At 45.0% G+C, this 18,948-nt stretch overlaps 1 protein-coding gene across 2 annotated transcripts; it reads right to left on the minus strand.

The window, feature by feature from the left end:
• Nucleotides 1-1,818: 1,818 nt before the first annotated feature.
• On the minus strand, nucleotides 1,819-18,562 carry cndp2 (carnosine dipeptidase 2). 2 transcript variants are annotated; one of them, XM_056298352.1, is made up of 13 exons: nucleotides 18,448-18,562; nucleotides 14,782-14,937; nucleotides 14,417-14,560; nucleotides 13,695-13,857; nucleotides 9,681-9,769; nucleotides 8,669-8,869; nucleotides 7,781-7,865; nucleotides 7,105-7,265; nucleotides 6,756-6,920; nucleotides 4,867-5,008; nucleotides 4,304-4,451; nucleotides 2,146-2,233; nucleotides 1,819-2,019 (listed from the first exon to the last, which is right to left on the minus strand). In XM_056298352.1, exons 2-12 carry the CDS (start codon nucleotides 14,839-14,841, stop codon nucleotides 2,167-2,169), a joined length of 1,425 nt encoding a protein of 474 aa, XP_056154327.1. In that variant the 5' UTR covers nucleotides 14,842-14,937; nucleotides 18,448-18,562; the 3' UTR covers nucleotides 1,819-2,019; nucleotides 2,146-2,166. The 2 variants fall into 2 exon arrangements, with proteins under 2 accessions (XP_056154327.1, XP_056154326.1); XM_056298351.1 differs by having other exon boundaries at nucleotides 14,782-14,940; nucleotides 18,448-18,522.
• Between the last annotated feature and the right edge of the window lie 386 nt (nucleotides 18,563-18,948).

Consider the following 18,948-nt stretch of genomic DNA (forward strand, 5'->3'; position numbering starts at 1 on the left):
CTTGTCTCTCTTGCCTCGTCTCCAAAGCGTCCAACCTGAGCTGTCCCTCTAATATACTCGTTCCTAATCCTGTCCTTCTTCATCACTCCTAATGAAAATCTTAGCATCCTCAACCCTGCCACCTCCAGCTCCACCTCCTTTTTGTCAGTGCCGTCTCCAAACCATACAACATAGCTGGACTCACAACCATCTTGTAAAGCTTCCCTTTAACGCTTGCTGGTACCCTTCTGTCCCAAACCACTCCTGACACTCTTCTCCACCCTGCCCGCGCTCTCTTCTTCACCTCTCTTCCATACTCCCCGTTACTTTGACAGTTGACCCCCAACTCATCCACCTTCGTCACCTCCACTCCTTGCATCCTCACCGTTCAGCTGTCCTCCCTCTCATTCACGCATATATATTCCATCTTGCTCCTGCTGACTTTCATTCCTCTTCTCCCCAGTGCATACCTCCCCCTCTCCATGCTCTCCTCAACCTGCTCCCTACTCTCACCACAGATCACAATGTCACCCGCGAACGTCATAGTCCACGGAGACTCCTGCCTGACCTCAACCTGTCCGTCACCACTGCAAACAAGGAAGGGCTCAGAGACGATCCTTGATGTAATCCCATTGTTGGCCATTTGTACAGCACTTTTCTTAAATTTACCAGGTGGTGTAAAATAAAAGTACTGGGAAAAAAGAAAAAAACAGCTACCTTGTCGAGTTCACCTAGTTGATCCCTCACAGGATGCAGGATTTTGTACTCCTCATACCTGAAAGAAATATGCCGGTGGCAGAACGCTCTTGTAAAAAAAAAAAAGAAACCCATAATGTGGAACAAATGTGCTGCCCATGTCAGGAGAGTAGAGCGTTTTAAGTTCAAGAAATAAGACCTGTGTATTTAATAAAGCCTCAGATCCACCTGAACTCCTATCCTCGCAACTTTTTACCCTTTTAAAAAGGACCAGCTATCTTCTAAACCTCGTTTATCCTTTTTAACTGTGGACTTAGTGATGGTGTTGCGTCATGCGCTCGCCCTTTCCCATTACGTATACACGTTTACTTTTTATTTGTACAGTGTAATTTGTGTCCTGCAGCACGGTGGTGCAGCGGTTAGCACGGCTGCCTCACAGTAAGAAGGTCCTGGGTTCGAGTCCCGGGGTAGTCCAACCTTGGGGGTTGTCCTCTGTGTGGAGTTTGCAGGTTCTCCCCATGTCTGCGTGGGTTTCCTCCCACAGTCCAAAGACATGTAGGTCAGGTGAATCAGCTGTACTAAATTGTCCCTAGGTGTGAATGTGTATGTGTGTGTGTGGGCCCTGTGATGGACTGGCGGCTTGCCCAGGGCATCTCCCCACCTGCCGCCCAACGACTGCTGGGATAGGCTCCAGCATCCCTGAGTAAGGCTAAGCGGTTTGGATAATGGATGAATGAATGAATTTGTGTTACTCTTTGAAACACTCTGTGACAAACCCGTTTGTTGGACTTGACCATTCAGATATAACATCAGGCCTGGTATGATCAGACGATGATCAGACGAGCGAACAGCAAAAAGTAAAAAGAGGTTGCTCCTGGCTGAACAGTGAGCAGACTCGCTTACTTCTTGCACTTCACCAAATATACATATGAAGATGGCGTGTCCACATCATCATCCCCAATCAATACACCCAGGAATACTACGAGCTTTTGCTCAGCCATACATATATGCTCCTGTCAGAGGAAGCACTCATCAAACTAGTGAGAAAAACTGTGATATTATGGCTTGCATGACAGCGATTTCACCAGATGGGTTTTTACCGTAGTACTTCTTGGTATAATAAGATCAGAAAAACACATCAACTAAAGGAAAAAGCAAATCTGAAGGTTTATTAATAGGCAACAGTACATGTAAGAGGTCAGTTAGCTATGGTAAGTTGCTTTGTCTGTAGAGCTGATGAAAGAGATATTTTTCCATTTACTCTGATGTGTGACTGGTCCACTCAGCTGGGAAACCTCATGGAAGTAAGCGCCCAGCATCTTGACGCCCTGGATGTAGTTGGTTCTGAAAATAGAAAGAAGTAAAAAACCCAGGTTTATTAATAGGCAACAGTACATGTAAGAGGTCAGTTAGCTATGGTAAGTTGCTTTGTCTGTAGAGCTGATGAAAGAGACATGTTTTTCCATTTACTCTGATGTGTGACTGGTCCGCTCAGTCCAGCTGGGAAACCTCATGGAAGTAAGCGCCCAGCATCTTGATGCCCTGGATGTAGTTGGTTCTGAAAATGGAAAGAAGTAAAAAAAACAGGGCTGGAAAAGGCTGATGTTCATGTCTTATAGCCAAATGTGTAGTGAAGTTACAGGGGCAGCTGTATTTAAAGCCTGATTTATAGTTTTGCATCGAGATGATGGTGGGGCTCCGCCGTAGACTACAGCGTGTCTCTGTAGCGACACGGAGGGCTTTGTCATAGCCCACGGTCACCTATTTAAAAATGTAATTGTGCGTTGAGACTATGCTGGCTACGCAGAAACCACAAGAGCTGCGACGGGGTTTGCTTGGGCCGCTTACCCGCATGTTCCCAGTGCCAGCACTTGGCAGTTCATCAGTCTCTTGCATTTGGTGAACAAATGATGCGTTTCCATCCTCCTACCTTAACATGTCCATTGGTCAACAGACCGTTTTCTCTTCCAATGTAATTTTCTCAATATTGCCAACAAAATTAACTCTTTGCTCATCTAGCAAACCCTCTCTCCACTGCCATTGTTACCAGTGAATGTACAAGAATGGCTGTGTCCAAAATAACGTATTAGCACACTATTTAGTATTCCAAAATAGCATGAGAGTGTTTTTAGTGTGTCCGAAACCATAGTACGCATCAAATAATACCTGGATGTCAGAGAAATTTCAGAGTATGCCAACATTAGACACTATGCTGGCAAGAATATCCCACAGTGCATTCCGATACCTCATGGCAATGTCCAACAATGGAGAAAGGCGTTACACAACCTAACCGACAGAACGCTGCAACAGTTTTAAATTTAAAGTATTACTTTTCACTATCCAAAGCAGAAAGTGGTGGAAAAACCTTGTTTATTTTTACACTAGCAGAGGTACCCGGCATTGCCTGGGGAAAATGTTCTCACCAAAATAACCAACACAATCTGATCTTTACGATATAATCGATGATGAAATATAGGATAATTTAGGATATGATGCATGTGATAAACGAATGTCGAATAAACTAATGTCGAATAAACGAAAATTATCAGTTGTCATCATTTTTAATCCATTCATCAAGCTTCTTTGCCAATGTGTGTATTAATCGCTCAGTGCTCAAGCGCCTCAGGGTAAACCACGTTGCATGCCTTCAGGCTAGCATTGACAGTGTTAGGCGTAGTGCCTCCCTTGACCACTGGAAGGATTTGCCGGAAGTCTCCACAAAGCATCGTTGGAATGCCTCTCGCAAATAAATCAAATTTTTTACTTGGTTTTTGAAATATTTTTTGAACTGTGCAATCCTTGGAAAGTGGTGATTCTAAAGATACCTTTGTTTTTGTTCTACAATGAGTATTTCTGGAGTTTTACGCGAACATACAAACATACACTCTTGCTTTATATATATATATATATATATATATATATATATATATATATAAGATTTACGAGAGCTACGGGTCACCACACCAGCAGAAGTTTGAGTGCAGCCTGTCATCATTAACCCGCAAAGAGCTGAAAGGAAGCGGTGTGCTCTATGATGATGTAGTACGTCTGAACAGCCCTGTACTTTTTCCTTACATACTAATAGTATGCTGGAAGATATGCACATATGTAGTATGCAGTAATAAGTATGTGATTTCGGATGCAACCAATATAAACATGATTAGTTCAGTACCTAATTTTTTGTGCATAACATTTCGTAGCGTGCAAGACACTGCCATCTAGTTTTGTGGCAGTGCTACAACAGTTTACGGGCTGCATCTACGTAGTAGTTCATGTAAAAAGTTATGTCATAGGCACCTACCACAGCACCTCATGGTCAATTTGAAGCAGAACCATAAATCAGGCATAAGGGTAGCTAGCTACAGTATGAAGCAAGGGTAGTGACTGGTAAGTAGGGAAACACCATCTAATTGAAGGCCTCTATGCTTAATGTAAAATATATATTAGTAGTCTATTCTAATCAAAGGAATAAGAGTGCTGTTCACAACCTTACTAGAAAAGGAGATGGCTTTTGCCTGCTCACATAATGGATCTTTCTATGCATTTATAGCTGAACAATGAGCTGGTATGGGCAAGGTACTACACTGAATACATTACAGTGAATTATAATAGTGTTACTGTGAGCTACCTGTTGAGTTTCTCATTCTGGGAGTGGGCGCCGTCGTCGGAGGAGCCAACTGGAAGCAGCATGACGTTACGTCCTGTGGCTTCCTGGAAAGTCAGGGTGACTGGAATGCTACCGCCCTCACGCGTCAGGTCGGGCTCGACACCAAACACTATGTGCCAGAGAGAAGACACAGTTAATATAAGGGAAAAAAATCCCAAACGGAATTATGGACTGAAGTTGAATTTCTTTTTGGATAGCCTAATACACCCCCACTTTCTTAGTAATAAGAGAAAGAAAAAGGGTGTTTTATTTCCATCACACTTTTCATGAACAGAAAATCTCAGTGAAACATGAAATGATAAAAAAAAAAAAAACGGCAAAAGGGAAAATAATCAAGAACAACAAATGAAAAAGCAGGTACAGATAAAAGCAGACAAGTCATGGGGTTAAAGGTTAGGGCTGTTCCAAGGGGAAGACGGTGCCTCCATCTTTGAGTTTTCATTAAACGTCACATACTCCAAATTCTTATTCTCTGATAATTTCCTGCTTCTCTACTGTTATTCTCTAGCTCTTGGACTCATTACCCGTCTTCATGGCCTTGCGACCGGCCAAATAGTGGGGGTGGTTGAAGTCGGAGACCCAGGCCTTGGCCCCGTGGCCCATGTACACCTTTAGTTTGTTTGGGCTTTCCAGTTCGGAGAACTTCTTCTGCAGATGACTGATGACCTGGATAGAAAAACAAAGAATAATATTAGAATCCCCGGATCAGTAGAGGGGGGTGGAGCAGCAACCGCGACGGCTCAGAAGAGTGGGGTAATTGGCCGGATACAACTGGGGAGAAAAGGGGAAAAATCCACAAAAAAACAAAAAACAAAAACAAAAAAACAACTTGTAAATGTTACTCGTGTCAGAAAACAATGTTTTGTGTTTCAGTGGATTTTTTTTTTCCATTTCATGCACTTTGGTTTCATGTTTTCAACAGTGACGGCACTATAGTGAAAAGGCCCACGTTGCACTTTTTAGTTTGTTCCACGTTTTGTCCAGTTCTTGTTGCACTGCAATAGGCCTGTTTGTGTTGGGAAGATGGCCTTTTTGTTTTTTTTCCTGTTTTGATCAGTGCATGACAGTGTTGCTGAATGCTTCACTAATCATTTTGTAAAATAAACAAGAATGATTTGCAAGTTCAATTATTTTTGGGTCAAGACTTAATGACCACAGACAAAAGTGGGTCCCTGAGGCTAAATCGGTTCAGAGCCACTGCTGCAGAGGATTAAGAATAGACTCCTTGCACGTGCAAGGTTGTTTTGGTGCTTTAGAGGAAGAAAGTTGCAAACAAAGTCCGCTTTAATGAATAACTGATAAGATCGATAACTTGCAGGCTGTTAACTTGGCAAAATGTTACTCAGTCAGTTTAAGGAATAGACTCAACAGCACAATGTTTCATTAAGAATCCTCTAGCTTTTGTGGCCAACTGCCCATCTCCGCTACACAGGAATCCGTGAGGTTCTAGGGTCACTAGCCTTCTTTTCATTTTTTGAAGAGGAATCCTGCATGGAAACATCAGCAAATCAAGGCTCACTGGAAGTCTCGAAAGGACAAGTTCAACTTTTTCCACACAAGAGTGTTGCCATTATGGGGCGCCCGGGTGGTGTGGCAGTCTATTCCGTTGACTACCAACACGGGGCTCGCCAGTTCGAATCCCCATGTTACCTCCGGCTTGGTCGGGCGTCCCCACAGATACAAGTGGCCATGTCTGCAGGTGGGGAGCCGGATGTGGGTATGTGTCCTGGTCGCGCCTCCTCTGGTCGGTCAGGGCGCCTGTTCTGGGGGGAGGGGGAACCGGGGGGAATAGTGTGATCCTCCTACATGCCACGTCCCCCTGGTGAAACTCCTCATGGTCAAGTGAAAAGATTCGGCTGGTGACACCACATGTATCAGAGGAAACGTGGTAGTCTGCAGCCCTCCCCGGATCGGCAGAGGTGGTGGAGCAGCGACAGGGACGGCTCGGAATAGCGGGGTAATTGGCCGGATACAATTGGGGTGAAAAGGGGGGGGGGATCCAAAGGGTGTTGCCATTATAATGAAAATCTAGTGACCCATAAGTCTTCAAAGTTGAAACATATGTGAAGCCTGAGAGGAAGTCAAGGACAGAGGAAACGGACAGATGAGGCCGAATCAGGACTGCCCCACAATACCCTGATGTCAACAAAGTGGTCATCATACTGAGATTTACATCCCTTTTGGTAGGGAGCTGGTTTTAGAGAAGACGATGTCAAACCAAAACGTCATATTCACGGATAGTCAGTTAGATGCAGGCACGTGAAAGTTAAAACAATTTAAGATTCGAAAATAAAAATGTAATCAGTTATAAAAGTTAGCTGATACGCGAACAAAGTATTGCCCAACCTCAGCCCGTTTTATTCACAAGCGTACTACCATAAGAGAATTTGCAGCAAATTTACATAAAGAGTACCTGCTTTTCCACAACTTTGGGGTCCATGTCGGGGACAACCCGGATGGAGAACTTGCCAATGACTTTTCGGGGGATGACAGTCTTGGCCCCGCCGTCAGAGAAAGCCCCCTCGATACCGTGGAGAGAAAGGGACGGGAACCTCCAGCGGTGCATTAGGATTTGCTCCTGCAGACGAAACGGAGAACGACAATGTCAGTCCCACTTTGGTAAAAAGATGTCAATGACATTTCTTTCTCACAGCAACCCCAATAACCAAAAGACAGCGCCGTCATGTTTCGACACCGCATTGGTCAGGGAGAAATTCTACTTTCAACACAAAAAACAAAACAAAACACTCCAGACTTCTTGCCTTAGAGTCATGCAACAGCCTTCCAACCCCAACATCCTTGCAGTACTCCTCCAAGTCAAATTCGATCTTGTCGTAGAGCTGCTTCTCCTCCTCCGTCAGGGGGGCCACATCATCGTTCATCCCTGGCACCAAGATCTTCCCCCTCTTGTCCACCAGAGAGCCTGTGTAGCAACAGATCACATATGGTTGAATTACCCCAACCCACCCTAGCTGTTATTTGCCACAATTCAAGGAATATGACATTTGTCACCAGTGTTGAATAATTTGAATACACATTTGAATACATTTTTTTATACATTTCAGAAACTGAAATATATAGGTACATTTCAACGAAAGACGTCAGTCATGAATGAAACATCAAAATATTTGTGAAGATATATGCATTGCCTGAAATAAATCTCGCAACACTACACCCCCTACTGGTTGAACAATACCATAGGCCTGCGATCATGAATAACCAGTGAGTCTGATCCCAAACAACTGCACCGCTTTTCTCATACTTCCTCGTAGCACAGACCCCAAAAGTGTCCCGTTTCTGAGCAATTTTCAAAGATGAGAAAGGGGCAATACACACCGATACTGGAGGTTTGACATTGCTCTTTAACCTCTGACGCGGCATTCAGCAGCGCTTCATGTGACTGTTAGTGGCTTAATGAAAGTTAGCGGCTTCACTTGCCCATTAGTGCGATAAGGTCAGTCATGGCTTCGTGAACAGATCCGCCAAACACCCCAGAGTGGAGATCCTTGTTGCCGCACTCCAGCTAGGATTTAGAGAACAAATTCAGTCATTGAACCCTTTTTTTTTTTTGGCTCCCCCCTCCCCACCCTTTTTTTTCTCCCCAGTGGTATTTGGCCAATTACCCTATTTTCCAAGCTGTCCCAGTCGCTGTTCCACCCCCCTCTGCCCATCCGGGAAGGGCTGCAGACTGCCACATGCCTCCTCCGATACATGTGGAGTCGCCAGCCGCTTCTTTTCACCTGACAGTGAGGTGTTTCGCCAGGGGGACGTAGCCCATGGGAGGATCATGCTATTCCCCCCACAGTTCCCCCGTCCCCTCGAACAGGCACCCCGACTGACCAGAGGAGGCGCTGGTGCAGCGACCAGGACACACACCTACATCCGGCTTCCCGCCCACAGACATGGCCAATTGTGTCTGTAGGGATGCCAGACCAAGCCGGAGGTAACACAGGGATTCGAACCGGCGATCCTCGTGTTGGTAGGCAACAGAATAGACCGCCACGCTACCTGGATGCCCAAACAATGCTATCTTAAAAGATAATTTGACAAACAGCTGGAGTAGACCAAAACACGACGCAGAGACAGAAAGGCTTGCTCTGGTTAGTTAAAGTGGGCTTCATTAACACGTTACAAAAACAAACAGAAGGATTTGGACATTAGTGATTATTGAAAAAATATTGCTGATCGTCCCTTCAGTGGCGCTAAACAGATATGCATCACTCACTTGTAACTCCTATAAATTACACCCACACAACTCTAATAAAGTAAATTCTAACTCAAAAACAGCTCCGGTCAAACGGACACAGCAGTACAACTGGACTCTACCTCAATGAAGAAGTAGCAGATCCCTCTCAAACCGTAAGTGATGCAGGGCTTGGTCTTGCCCAGCCAGTAGTTGTCTGAGATGCAGACATAGTCGACATCTTTTAAGAAAGTGTCTTTACGAGAAAAGACCAGCTCATCCAGGCCTTCAGACCCAGATTCCTCCATGCCCTCGAAGCAAAACTTGATGTTGATGGGAAGCTCCTGGGAAACAAGGGGGGGGGGGGAGAGAAAAACAACACTTTTAGATGAGTGCGAAAACAGGCTAAAATATTTCACTGAGGCGTCACAAGCCCAACACCAGCCTATACGGAGAAGTAAAGGTAGGTGAACAAACTGAGGCTGAGTCAAATGATGAAGGAAGGATGCTGGCCTGCATCTGTGACCAAAGCATCTCCTATTTGTAACCCCGAACTGCATTAATACCTTCTGTCAGTCTTCTCCTGTCAACACACTGGATTCCCAAATGCAAACACATTTGGCATCTTGCTATGGCGCTCTCCAGCAAGGCAGATGCTGATGGTCACAAGGACTCAAACTAGTTCAAAGGCATCCTCTCAACTCACAATACCACCCAACCATTGTCATTCCCTCTGGAGCGGTTATAACTCTGCATCCGAATTTCTCCCCACAAGTTATTTCACCTCTAATAACGGTCCATTTTATGGCAACAAAAAAAAGGTTCAAATCAAGAGGTAGCCGAGACAAGCCGGCTCAGTCATTAAATGCTAGATGTGGGTCATTCATTAAACTCTAGGAGATAAAGGCCAGCCTCTAATCCCCTGAGACCTTTGAACGCCGATAACGGACAACACTAATGTGGCCAGAAAGCAATCACCAAACCACTATGATGCCTCCATTGTCAAAACACTATACAACCCCACCGTGGCAATTAGAAGCACCTGAAGTACTGGTGGGGGCAAATTGTGAGAGACTTTTTCAAGGCCCTTAAAACTTAATCAAGTCTTGGGTTTAGAAAACGGATGCATTGCGCGGTGGCTGGTTCTGATCCTACCTGCTCGATCTTCTGGTAGGCTTCAATGCAGTTAAACCACGCCAACACAGGACCCTTATCGTCTGTTGAACCTCTTCCATAGAGCTTGCCTGCAAACAAAGAGAAAGAATCACGTCTTTTTTTATTCATGAGATTGCTTTATTAATAATAACTCAAACGGGGAACGTGAAGGAAGTAGTAAGAAAGCGCCAGACGCTCTTAATGGGGTCAAGTGGAAGTGGATTTTCCCATGCTTAGTCATTCAAACTCTGGACTAAACCAACTTCCCTCGCCACCGAGACACGAGCAGGAACCGAACCAGCAGAAATGGATGAGATGCTCATATAGCAGGATATGCTACGGTCTGTCAGCTGACAGTCACCAGATAAAACATGGAACTGTTAACTCATGCAGAAAAAAAAAAGTATATATAGCTGCAAGCACCAATCAAGGGGCCCAAGCACATGTATATAAATGGCGATATGTAGTGGGGTATCAAATCAGGCCGAGGCAGTGAACAGTCTCTGGGACTAGCAGAATACATAGACGCCATAATGAACACTTTGAAAATTAAGGGGACATTCTGCTGCAAAAGCCAGCTTTATCAATACAGTGGAAGCAAATAAAGCTTATTGACTAGGCTCATCCAATTCACACAAAATTTGGGGCTCCTTTCTTTGTGATGCCACAGGGCCGTAAAATTGGCAGCTGCGGGATGTGGCTCTCAGGCTATGAAGGCCTTTGTGACTCTGCCAGGTATCAATATTAAGCATAACTGTGAAATAATGCCTGCAGTAAAGTAATGTAGCCTACATATGTAATCAAATTACAGTACAGTCATCAGCCAGACAAACATAACGCTTTTTCTAATTTTTGCCATAATAAATCGTTCATTTAGGCTTTAGGCAGTAGGCCTAAATGTTCACAAGCCTTTAACAAGACAGTTAACACAAACAAGTTGGAATACACATATTAACAGCAGCCACAGGAAGAAAACACACTGTTACATGGGAAGATTATTTGGTGCATTGAAGAGCTGCTTTGCATGTCTCTCCATCGGCCAGCAAACTTCCTCGTGGTGCCAGCAAAATACCAGTTTCCTGCGCAGCCCTCCGTCACTTCATGGGATGAGCCCTGTGTTGTTGGTTTGTGGTTTCTTAAACCCGACTGCTGTGTCCTCTTAACCTGTGGTTTAATGCACACCTCAGGTTTTAGTCTGAACCCAATTGCTCTTTCTCTGAGAAATCCCATAACAGTCACTAGGTCACGTTTTCTGGGGTTTAACTGGGGTTTAAGGGGAGATGTCGTCTGCTCAGATCATTTCAGTACTTCAAAACATGTCTTTCACCATGTATGGTGTTATGTGATCTACTTTAACATCACTGCCAGGGCGCCCGGGTAGCGTAGCGGTCTAACACGGGGATTGCCGGTTTGAATCCCTGTGTTACCTCCAGCTTGGTCGGGCGTCCCTACAGACACAACTGGCCATGTCTGTGGGTGGGTAGCCGGATGTGGGTATGTATCCTGCTCGCTGCACTAGCGCCTCCTCTGGTCGGTCGGGGCACCTGTTCGGGAAGGAGGGGGAACTGCGGGGGAATAGTGTGATCCTCCCACGTGCTACGTCCCCGTGGGGAGACTCCTCACTGTCAGGTGAAAAGAAGCGGCTGGCGACTCCACGTGTATCGGAGGAGGCATGTGGTAGTCAGCAGCCCTCCCCGGATCCGAAGAGGGGGTGGAGCAGCGACCGGGACGGCTCAGAAGAATGGGGTAATTGGCCGGATACAATTGGGGAGAAAAAAAAAAGAAGGGGGGGGGGGGATCCCTCAAAAATAAATAAATAAATCGCTGTCAACCAAATGCGATATTTTGTAACGACATGTATTTCAAATATTTCATAACTGCTTTCATAATTTTGAAGCCAAAGACAATGCTAAAGGGTGATGGACATCTGATAAATCTTTTTTTTTCTGTGCAAACAAGACATGTCCACCTTAACCAACAAACATTCTTTATTGGTAAAAGAAAGGGTGCGCCATATACAGACTTGAGAGCATAGAAAAAAAATCGACATTGACTGCTTGACAGAACGCATTGCCCCCACTGGCATCAACGGCGACAGTACTGGAGGAGATCTTTGTGGGTGAGGCCGACACGGTTCCTCTCTCGAACCCTGAACTGCAGCTAAGCTAACGACAGCGCAACGACCCCACGAGAACCCGGCGCATGCTGAAGAAACGACGGATTAGTATGAAAGCACAAACATTAAACACAGTTAAAGTGCTCATTCGAACGCAAACATGTTTCCAGTGTTGGAGCTTTGGCGCAGCCGAAAAAGGAAGTTAAGGCTTTTGTTTTTTTGTGACCGACAGTTCAGGGCGACATTGTTTGACGAGCAGGTGAAAAGGGAAAAGCGCTGACTTGGGGACTGCTGCGAGGCATTGGTAGTGACGAAGTGACAAGGATCTGCAGAGTCATTAGGGCCCGCCGGTGCAAAGTACAGCGAGACCAGCGGAAAGCCTGAATCCCATCGGTATGCAATACATTACCTAAAAAGTATGACTTGGGCCTTTTTCTTGGTTCTCTGAAAAGTTGGGACATGCTGTGAGACTTTGTGGATTTCGTGAGAGATTAAGGGTTTCACTAGACTTGTAAACAGCACAGTTACAAAAGGATGAACAACACAGCCCGTGTCCCACAGACAGACACGAGGTAACTAGAGTGGACTTTGGAAATATGTCACAATTCAAGATACGATCTGGAGTACGCTGCTTAAATGCTCAAAGGGCATTTAAGCAACGTACCACGCACGGGCGATGATGAATAGAAAGTATTCATTGGGCAATACTCGGCTAATTTACAACTTTCAGATTTTAGTCGTGTTTGTGGTGTTCATGCTTGTTTAACAGTATGGAGGAAATGAAATACCCCCCCCCTTTTTTTTTCTCCCCAATTGTATTTGGCCAATTACCCCACTCTTCTGAGCCGTCCCGGTCGCTGCTCCACCCCCTCTGCTGATCCGGGGAGGGCTCCAGACTACCACATGCCTCCTCCGATACACGTGGAGTCGCCAGCCGCTTCTTTTCACCTGACAGTGAGGAGTTTCGCCAGGGGGACGTAGCACGTGGGGGATCACGCTATTCCCCCCAGTTCCCCCTCCCCCCCTGAAAAGGCGCCCCGACCGACCAGAGGAGGCACTGCTGCAGCGACCAGGACACATACCCACATCCGGCTTCCCACCCGCAGACACGGCCAATTGGGTCTGTAGGGACGCCCGACCAAGCCAGAGGTAACACGGGGATTCGAACCGCCAATCCCCGTGTTGGTAGGCAACGCAACAGACCGCTACGCTACCTGGACACCTCTGAAGTAACTGTTTAAGTAGCAGGATAAGTATTTGTTTCCTTCTGACATCTCAAAATTCAGTTCCCGGACTTAAAACTGGGTTTATTCAACCACTACGTTGCCGTTAAACGGACACCATTAAACACCAGCACATTCGCGTGATTCTGTAATCTTATAGGTGCTTGGTGAAACGTAACTTTTCTTTCACAGTGTTTCGTTTAAAGCCGGCAAACATGGGGTCAGGTCTTTTCAGCGAGCCTGCATTTCACTGAGATTTTGGGGTGGGAGGTCAGCCTGCCTTAGAAAAGACATTGTGATCCTGACAGATTCATAACAGCCTGCAGCCATTCAAGACAAAACACAAACTCTGGTAAGATTTTCCTGAGCAGGAACTGAAAATGGAGAATCAAAAAGAAACCAAAAGCATACCTGACATGAAACCATTGTTGCAGCGGCGTCTAAGATATTCTAATCAAGGCCAAATATAGTTCAATCGCGGAGGCCGTTACTGTCACATTACATGAGCAATAATGTTCTTTGTAAATATGAACGACTACACCCCCAGAACACCTCAGCTCAATCTCACCTAGCCTGTTTTTACGGTATGTGCATAACCCAAGGGTACCTTTCTCAGAAACAAGACGGATTTCCCAGAACAGCACTAAAGGGAATGAAACGAGATGTTCCTCTCACCATCTTTCTCCACCAGTGTGAAGGGCTCTGTGTCCCAGCCATCTTCCAAGTTAGCTGGCTGCACATCAAGGTGACCATAGATGCACACGGTCTTCTTGCCTGGGTCCGACCCCAAATGACCTAGGACAATGGGGGGCAGGGGGATTTCCTCTCCAGAGGGCAGCTGAATGGCCAAGATAACAGCAATAACTTCAGTTTGGTATTTATTATCATTTTAAGTCATATTTGGCGTGATTTTTAAATCAAAGTTACAGCACTTCAAAACAGGCTTATGCACTACTGGTTCCATAAAGGCCAGATTATAAGACCAAAAAAAAAATGCATTGTGTGTTATGGTGCTATAAAAGCACATGACTACACTGTGAAAGTGCATTTATCAATAAGGAGGACAGAAGGCTTAGCCAGAGTTGGAAAGGTTAAAAGTTTGCAAACAAGACCTGTTGTGCTAATCTGTGCACAATGGCTATTGGTTCGGGAGCAATGAAATCGCCATTGCAAAGGGCATGTCGACAATGTGAACAAGAAGGAGAGATGGGGGGGGGGTGTCTATGCACAACAGAACTAGCAGGCAGGAACAATGTTAGTAGATTAACAAACAAATTTTAACTGTCATTTTTACACACTCTAAAACCAAAATGAGCATCTACATTATTACAATAATTAGCACACACGTGCTACAAAAGTGAGCAACCGCGTGATAATGCCACAGTGACAGGACTGACCTTCTGTTTGCCGATGTCCACCATCTCCACTGTGCCCCCCAGCCTCTCGATGTCCTTGGCTGCCATCTCCATCATCTTCTTGATCTCCCCGCGCTTCTCAGGCCAAGCTGACACACTCTGGACCTCCACCCATTGGGCCAGACGCTGGGAAAGACACGACAGAACAGATTCGGATTGATATTCAAACCTTTTCACAACTAACCTGAATTTTGGAATTCCAACGTTCCCATTCCCTGAAATCAATTACGTTACATCACTTCAAACCCCCCTTTATCTATGAGCCCAATGACGTCAGGCGAATTACGTAACAAGCTGAAATACCGCATAAATAAAACATAATTACTGATATATTAGAATGATCTTACCTCAATGTAAGCTTCCTGGTGTTGATCCACATACTTGAAAAGTGCTGGGAGGTGAGCCATCTTTATCAGCAGCTGCAGCCGTGCAGTTCACAAGCAGAGTGTGCCTGTGTCTCCGGTCTTTTATGTCAGGACAAAAACCACTCCCTCCTCCAAAACCTGCTGACAACACAATCTTAAGTTCCTCTGCAACACATGCCAGTGGTCTGAGTGATAGGCAAGGCTAGTTTCATATCTAAAATTAAGTCTGATGTGGTGCTTTTTGTTGTCTTACAGCTCAAAAGCCGGCAGAAGGTAAGTTTTCTGAAGAGGCATGTGAAGAAAATGTGCACCAGCGGGGCATTAGATGAGGTGTCATTTAATGACAAAAGGCATTTCGAAGTGTCTGTTCAGCAAGATGGCTTTTAATTTAAAAAAAAAAAAACTTCCCTTTTGGTGTACTATCACAACCTGTGGGATTTTTCACACTTTTCATGAATGTAAATATGTCTTATGACGGGTGACGTTTATGTAGAAAATGTGTATTTTCCAATTTAGCACCCAAATTTTATCCAAAGCGACTTAAGAAAGTTAGCATTTAGATGATAGGTCAGTACTTGTGTGTCAATCTATGCACAGCTAGAAAATAAATACTACTCTACATAGCCAAGAGTACATTTCAAGTGCAATTAGTCTTGCACACAGCTAGATTACTAACAGCGACACAAACAATATGAGACTCAAGTAACAAATTAGCTGGACATGGCCACAAATCATTATCACGGGCATATTGCAACCAAGAGTGCAAGTGAGCAACGAATAGATCATCGATGAAAAAATGAGTAACAGCAGGGGATTCAAAATACAAATCAGCTGGACAATCCCATCTTTATGTCAATGCAGTCGTCATAACAGTCATTCTTAGAGACCATCTATGAATTTAGGTTGGCAAGGAAAATTAATTTTTTTAGGTCTTTCTTGAATGATGTAGCCAAAGCAAGTCAGTAATTGTAAACGTCAAAATGACAGCTCAGACAAGCAGGACCTGTTGTGTGTTGTTTAAGGTTTGAATTTAATTTCAATGTGGCTTCTGACTAACTGATGCATAGAATCTATTGACAGTAAAACTGTCACAAACAATTTCCCCCATCATTTACCATAAATAACAGATTCAAGATCTGCCCACATTTGTGCTTTTCAGAAAAAGCAATCAGCCTCTATTGAGTGCACTGACATTCAATGTTATTTATTGTTGACATGTTTATCATTCACTGAAATATTTTTAATAATGGCACATGCCCTAGCAGTGGTACTCACTAATTTTCTTAGGAGAGCCATTTATGAGTAAGACAATTCCTCAAAGAGCCAAAGAGATTGCAGATATAACTCGGGTGTTTTGTTTAATCATCACTCTCAAGATATTTACCATCTTTGTGTATGTTTAAAAAATAAAAATAGTACCATGCTTTCCATCCTTACATCTGTTTTTTATTATTCTCAATTAATAATTACATTATTAAAATATATGATACTTGTTTGTGAGTTTGTATGGCTGGGAGTGGAACCCGTCTTATGTATGCATGTACATATGCAATTATACATAAGCATTCTCAACATGAAAAAAATGTTTCACAAATACAAAGCTACACACATAGGCTATACGTCTACCCATGATCCCACGATGTTACGTAGCCTACGTTCTCTGACGTATCTCCAGTATGCTGCCATCTGCTGGATAATTAATTTCAATGTGCTAAAACAGGACACAAACGGAACCTATAGAAGTAAGTTATAGCTGTGTTCTTATTGTTATCAGTGGATCTATATGAGGCCCCAAACAGAGCCGCGTAAAGAGTAACACTGCGCCTAGCTCATATGCATTGTACACTGATGAGCGAAAACATCATGACCACCTGCCTAATATGCTGTTGGTCCTTCGTGTGCCGCCAAAAGAGCACTGACCCGATGAGGCATGGACTCTACAAGACCCCTGAAGGTGTCTTTGTGGTATCTGGCACCAAAACATTAGCAGCAGATCCTTCAAGTCCTGTAAGTTCCAAGGTGGAGCCACTGTGGATTGGACTTGTTGCTCCAGTAGATCCCACAGATGCTCAATCGGACTGCGATCCGGAGAATTTGGAGACCAGGCAACACCTTCGACATCGTGGTCCTCAAACCATTCCCGAACAATGTGTGCAGTGTGGCAGGGCGCGTTATATAAGGAATACCATTGCCATGACGGGGTGTACCTGGTCTGCACTGATGTTAAGGTAGGTGGCATGTGTCGAGGTAACATCTACATGATCGTCAGGACTCAGGGTTTCCCAGCAGAACGTTGACCAGAGCATCACACTGCCTCTGCTGGCTTGCCTTCTTCCCTAGTCCATCCTGGTGCCATCTCTTCCCCAGGCAAACGACGCACATGCACTCAGCCATCCATATGATATAAAAGAAAACTTGATTTATCAGACCAGGCCACCTTCTTCCGTTGCTCCACGGTTCAGTTCTGGGGCTCACATGCCCATTGTAGATGCTTTTGGTGCTGGACAGGGGTCATCATGGGCACGCTGACCGGTCTGCAGCTACGCAGCGAGCTGTGATGACCTGTGTCTTGACTCCTCTCTATCATAGCCAGCATGAACTTTTTCAGCAATTTAAGCGACAGTACCTCTGTGGGATCGACCAGCCTTTGCTCCCCACACGCATGAATGAGTCGACTAGCCATCACAATTTGGCCCTTGTCAAAGTCGCTCAGATCCTTACGCTTGCTCATTTTTCCTGCCCTGTTCGCTTGCTGCCCCAATATATCCCACCCCTTGTCAGGCGCCATTGTAATGAGATAATCGATGTTATTCCCTTACCTGTCAGTGGTTGTGTTTTGGCTGACCGGTGTATATCCCCAAAACCAAGCTTTGTTGTGGGTGAAGAGTATAACTCAGCATCTTTTATAAAGCCAATGGTTAGAGCATTTAATAGACTGGCTGGTTGAATATCCAAAAGAAAACTAACTTCACCGCAGGGGGAAGAGGTCATTGGGCCCTCTTGATCTGCCTGCAACTACGGGTGTGATGCATTGCGTGTTGCCACGCATTCTTCCCCAAACACTAGACCCTTTGTCGGTTCGGACCGGACGGGATAGCCTCTGTTGCCCTCTCTGCGCGCATCGATGAGCCCTGGGCATCCAACACCCTGTGGCCGGTTTGTGTTTTGTCCCTCCTCGGACCAGTGTCGGTAGGTACTTACCACTGCTGACCGGGAGCACCGGGAGCCCCGGGACCGGGACCGGACCGGGACCGGACCGGATCGAACCGGGAGCCCCTCCCCCCTACAAGCCTTGCCGTTTCAGAGATGCTCTGAACCAGTGGCCTGGCCATAGCAATATGGCCCTACTCATTCTCTCAAGTCTTTGCTACTGCCCATTTCTGCTGCATCCAACACGTTGACTATTCGATTTGACGGTACGCGAAGTACCGTCAAATCGAATCAGACCTCGACACGCGCCCCTGCCTGAAGACGATCAACGTTATTCGGTTCAACTGCGGGTGGTCATAATGTTTTGGCTCATCGGCTTATGTTTCAGCAACATTTCGCACGGTTGGCCAACTACCCAGTAAATACAAGCCATCGGGGATGTGAAAACACTAACATAATCTCTGCAGCAAATAATGGAATCTTGCGACGTTGCCTTACCTGTAAAGTGAAACAAAAGTAATGCGGTTTCGGTTTTCCGAACTTGTTTCGAAATCTCACGTCGTATTTCTTCCACACAGTTGATTTTCACATGTCCGTCCCTCTTCCTGTCAGCGCTTCCGGCTTTTCCTTTGACTGACAGCTCGACGAGCCAAACAGATTTGTCGAAGCGTTTTTTGTTTCAGACGACGTTTTAAAATAAAATAAATCAAAGTCAGTATCGTTCATCCAAAACGTATGACTGCAGACGGCTTGGAAGTGTGGAAGAAATATGGAGGGAGAGGGGGGGAATAGAAAAACGAAGAATGTTATAGAAATGACATTTTAAAATGGAAAGTGAAACCGAACACATGAATGAGAAAATGGAAAAACTCAAATTTAGAAAAATAGCGGTGGAAAATGGAAGAAGAAAAGATCTAAACGACTTAGACTTAGACTGCTTTTATTGTCATTGCCTCATATGCATGTCTCACACATACAAGGGAACGAAAGTAGGTTTCC

Source organism: Lampris incognitus, chromosome 18, assembly GCF_029633865.1.
Source record: "Lampris incognitus isolate fLamInc1 chromosome 18, fLamInc1.hap2, whole genome shotgun sequence".
Lineage (NCBI taxonomy): Eukaryota > Metazoa > Chordata > Actinopteri > Lampriformes > Lampridae > Lampris > Lampris incognitus.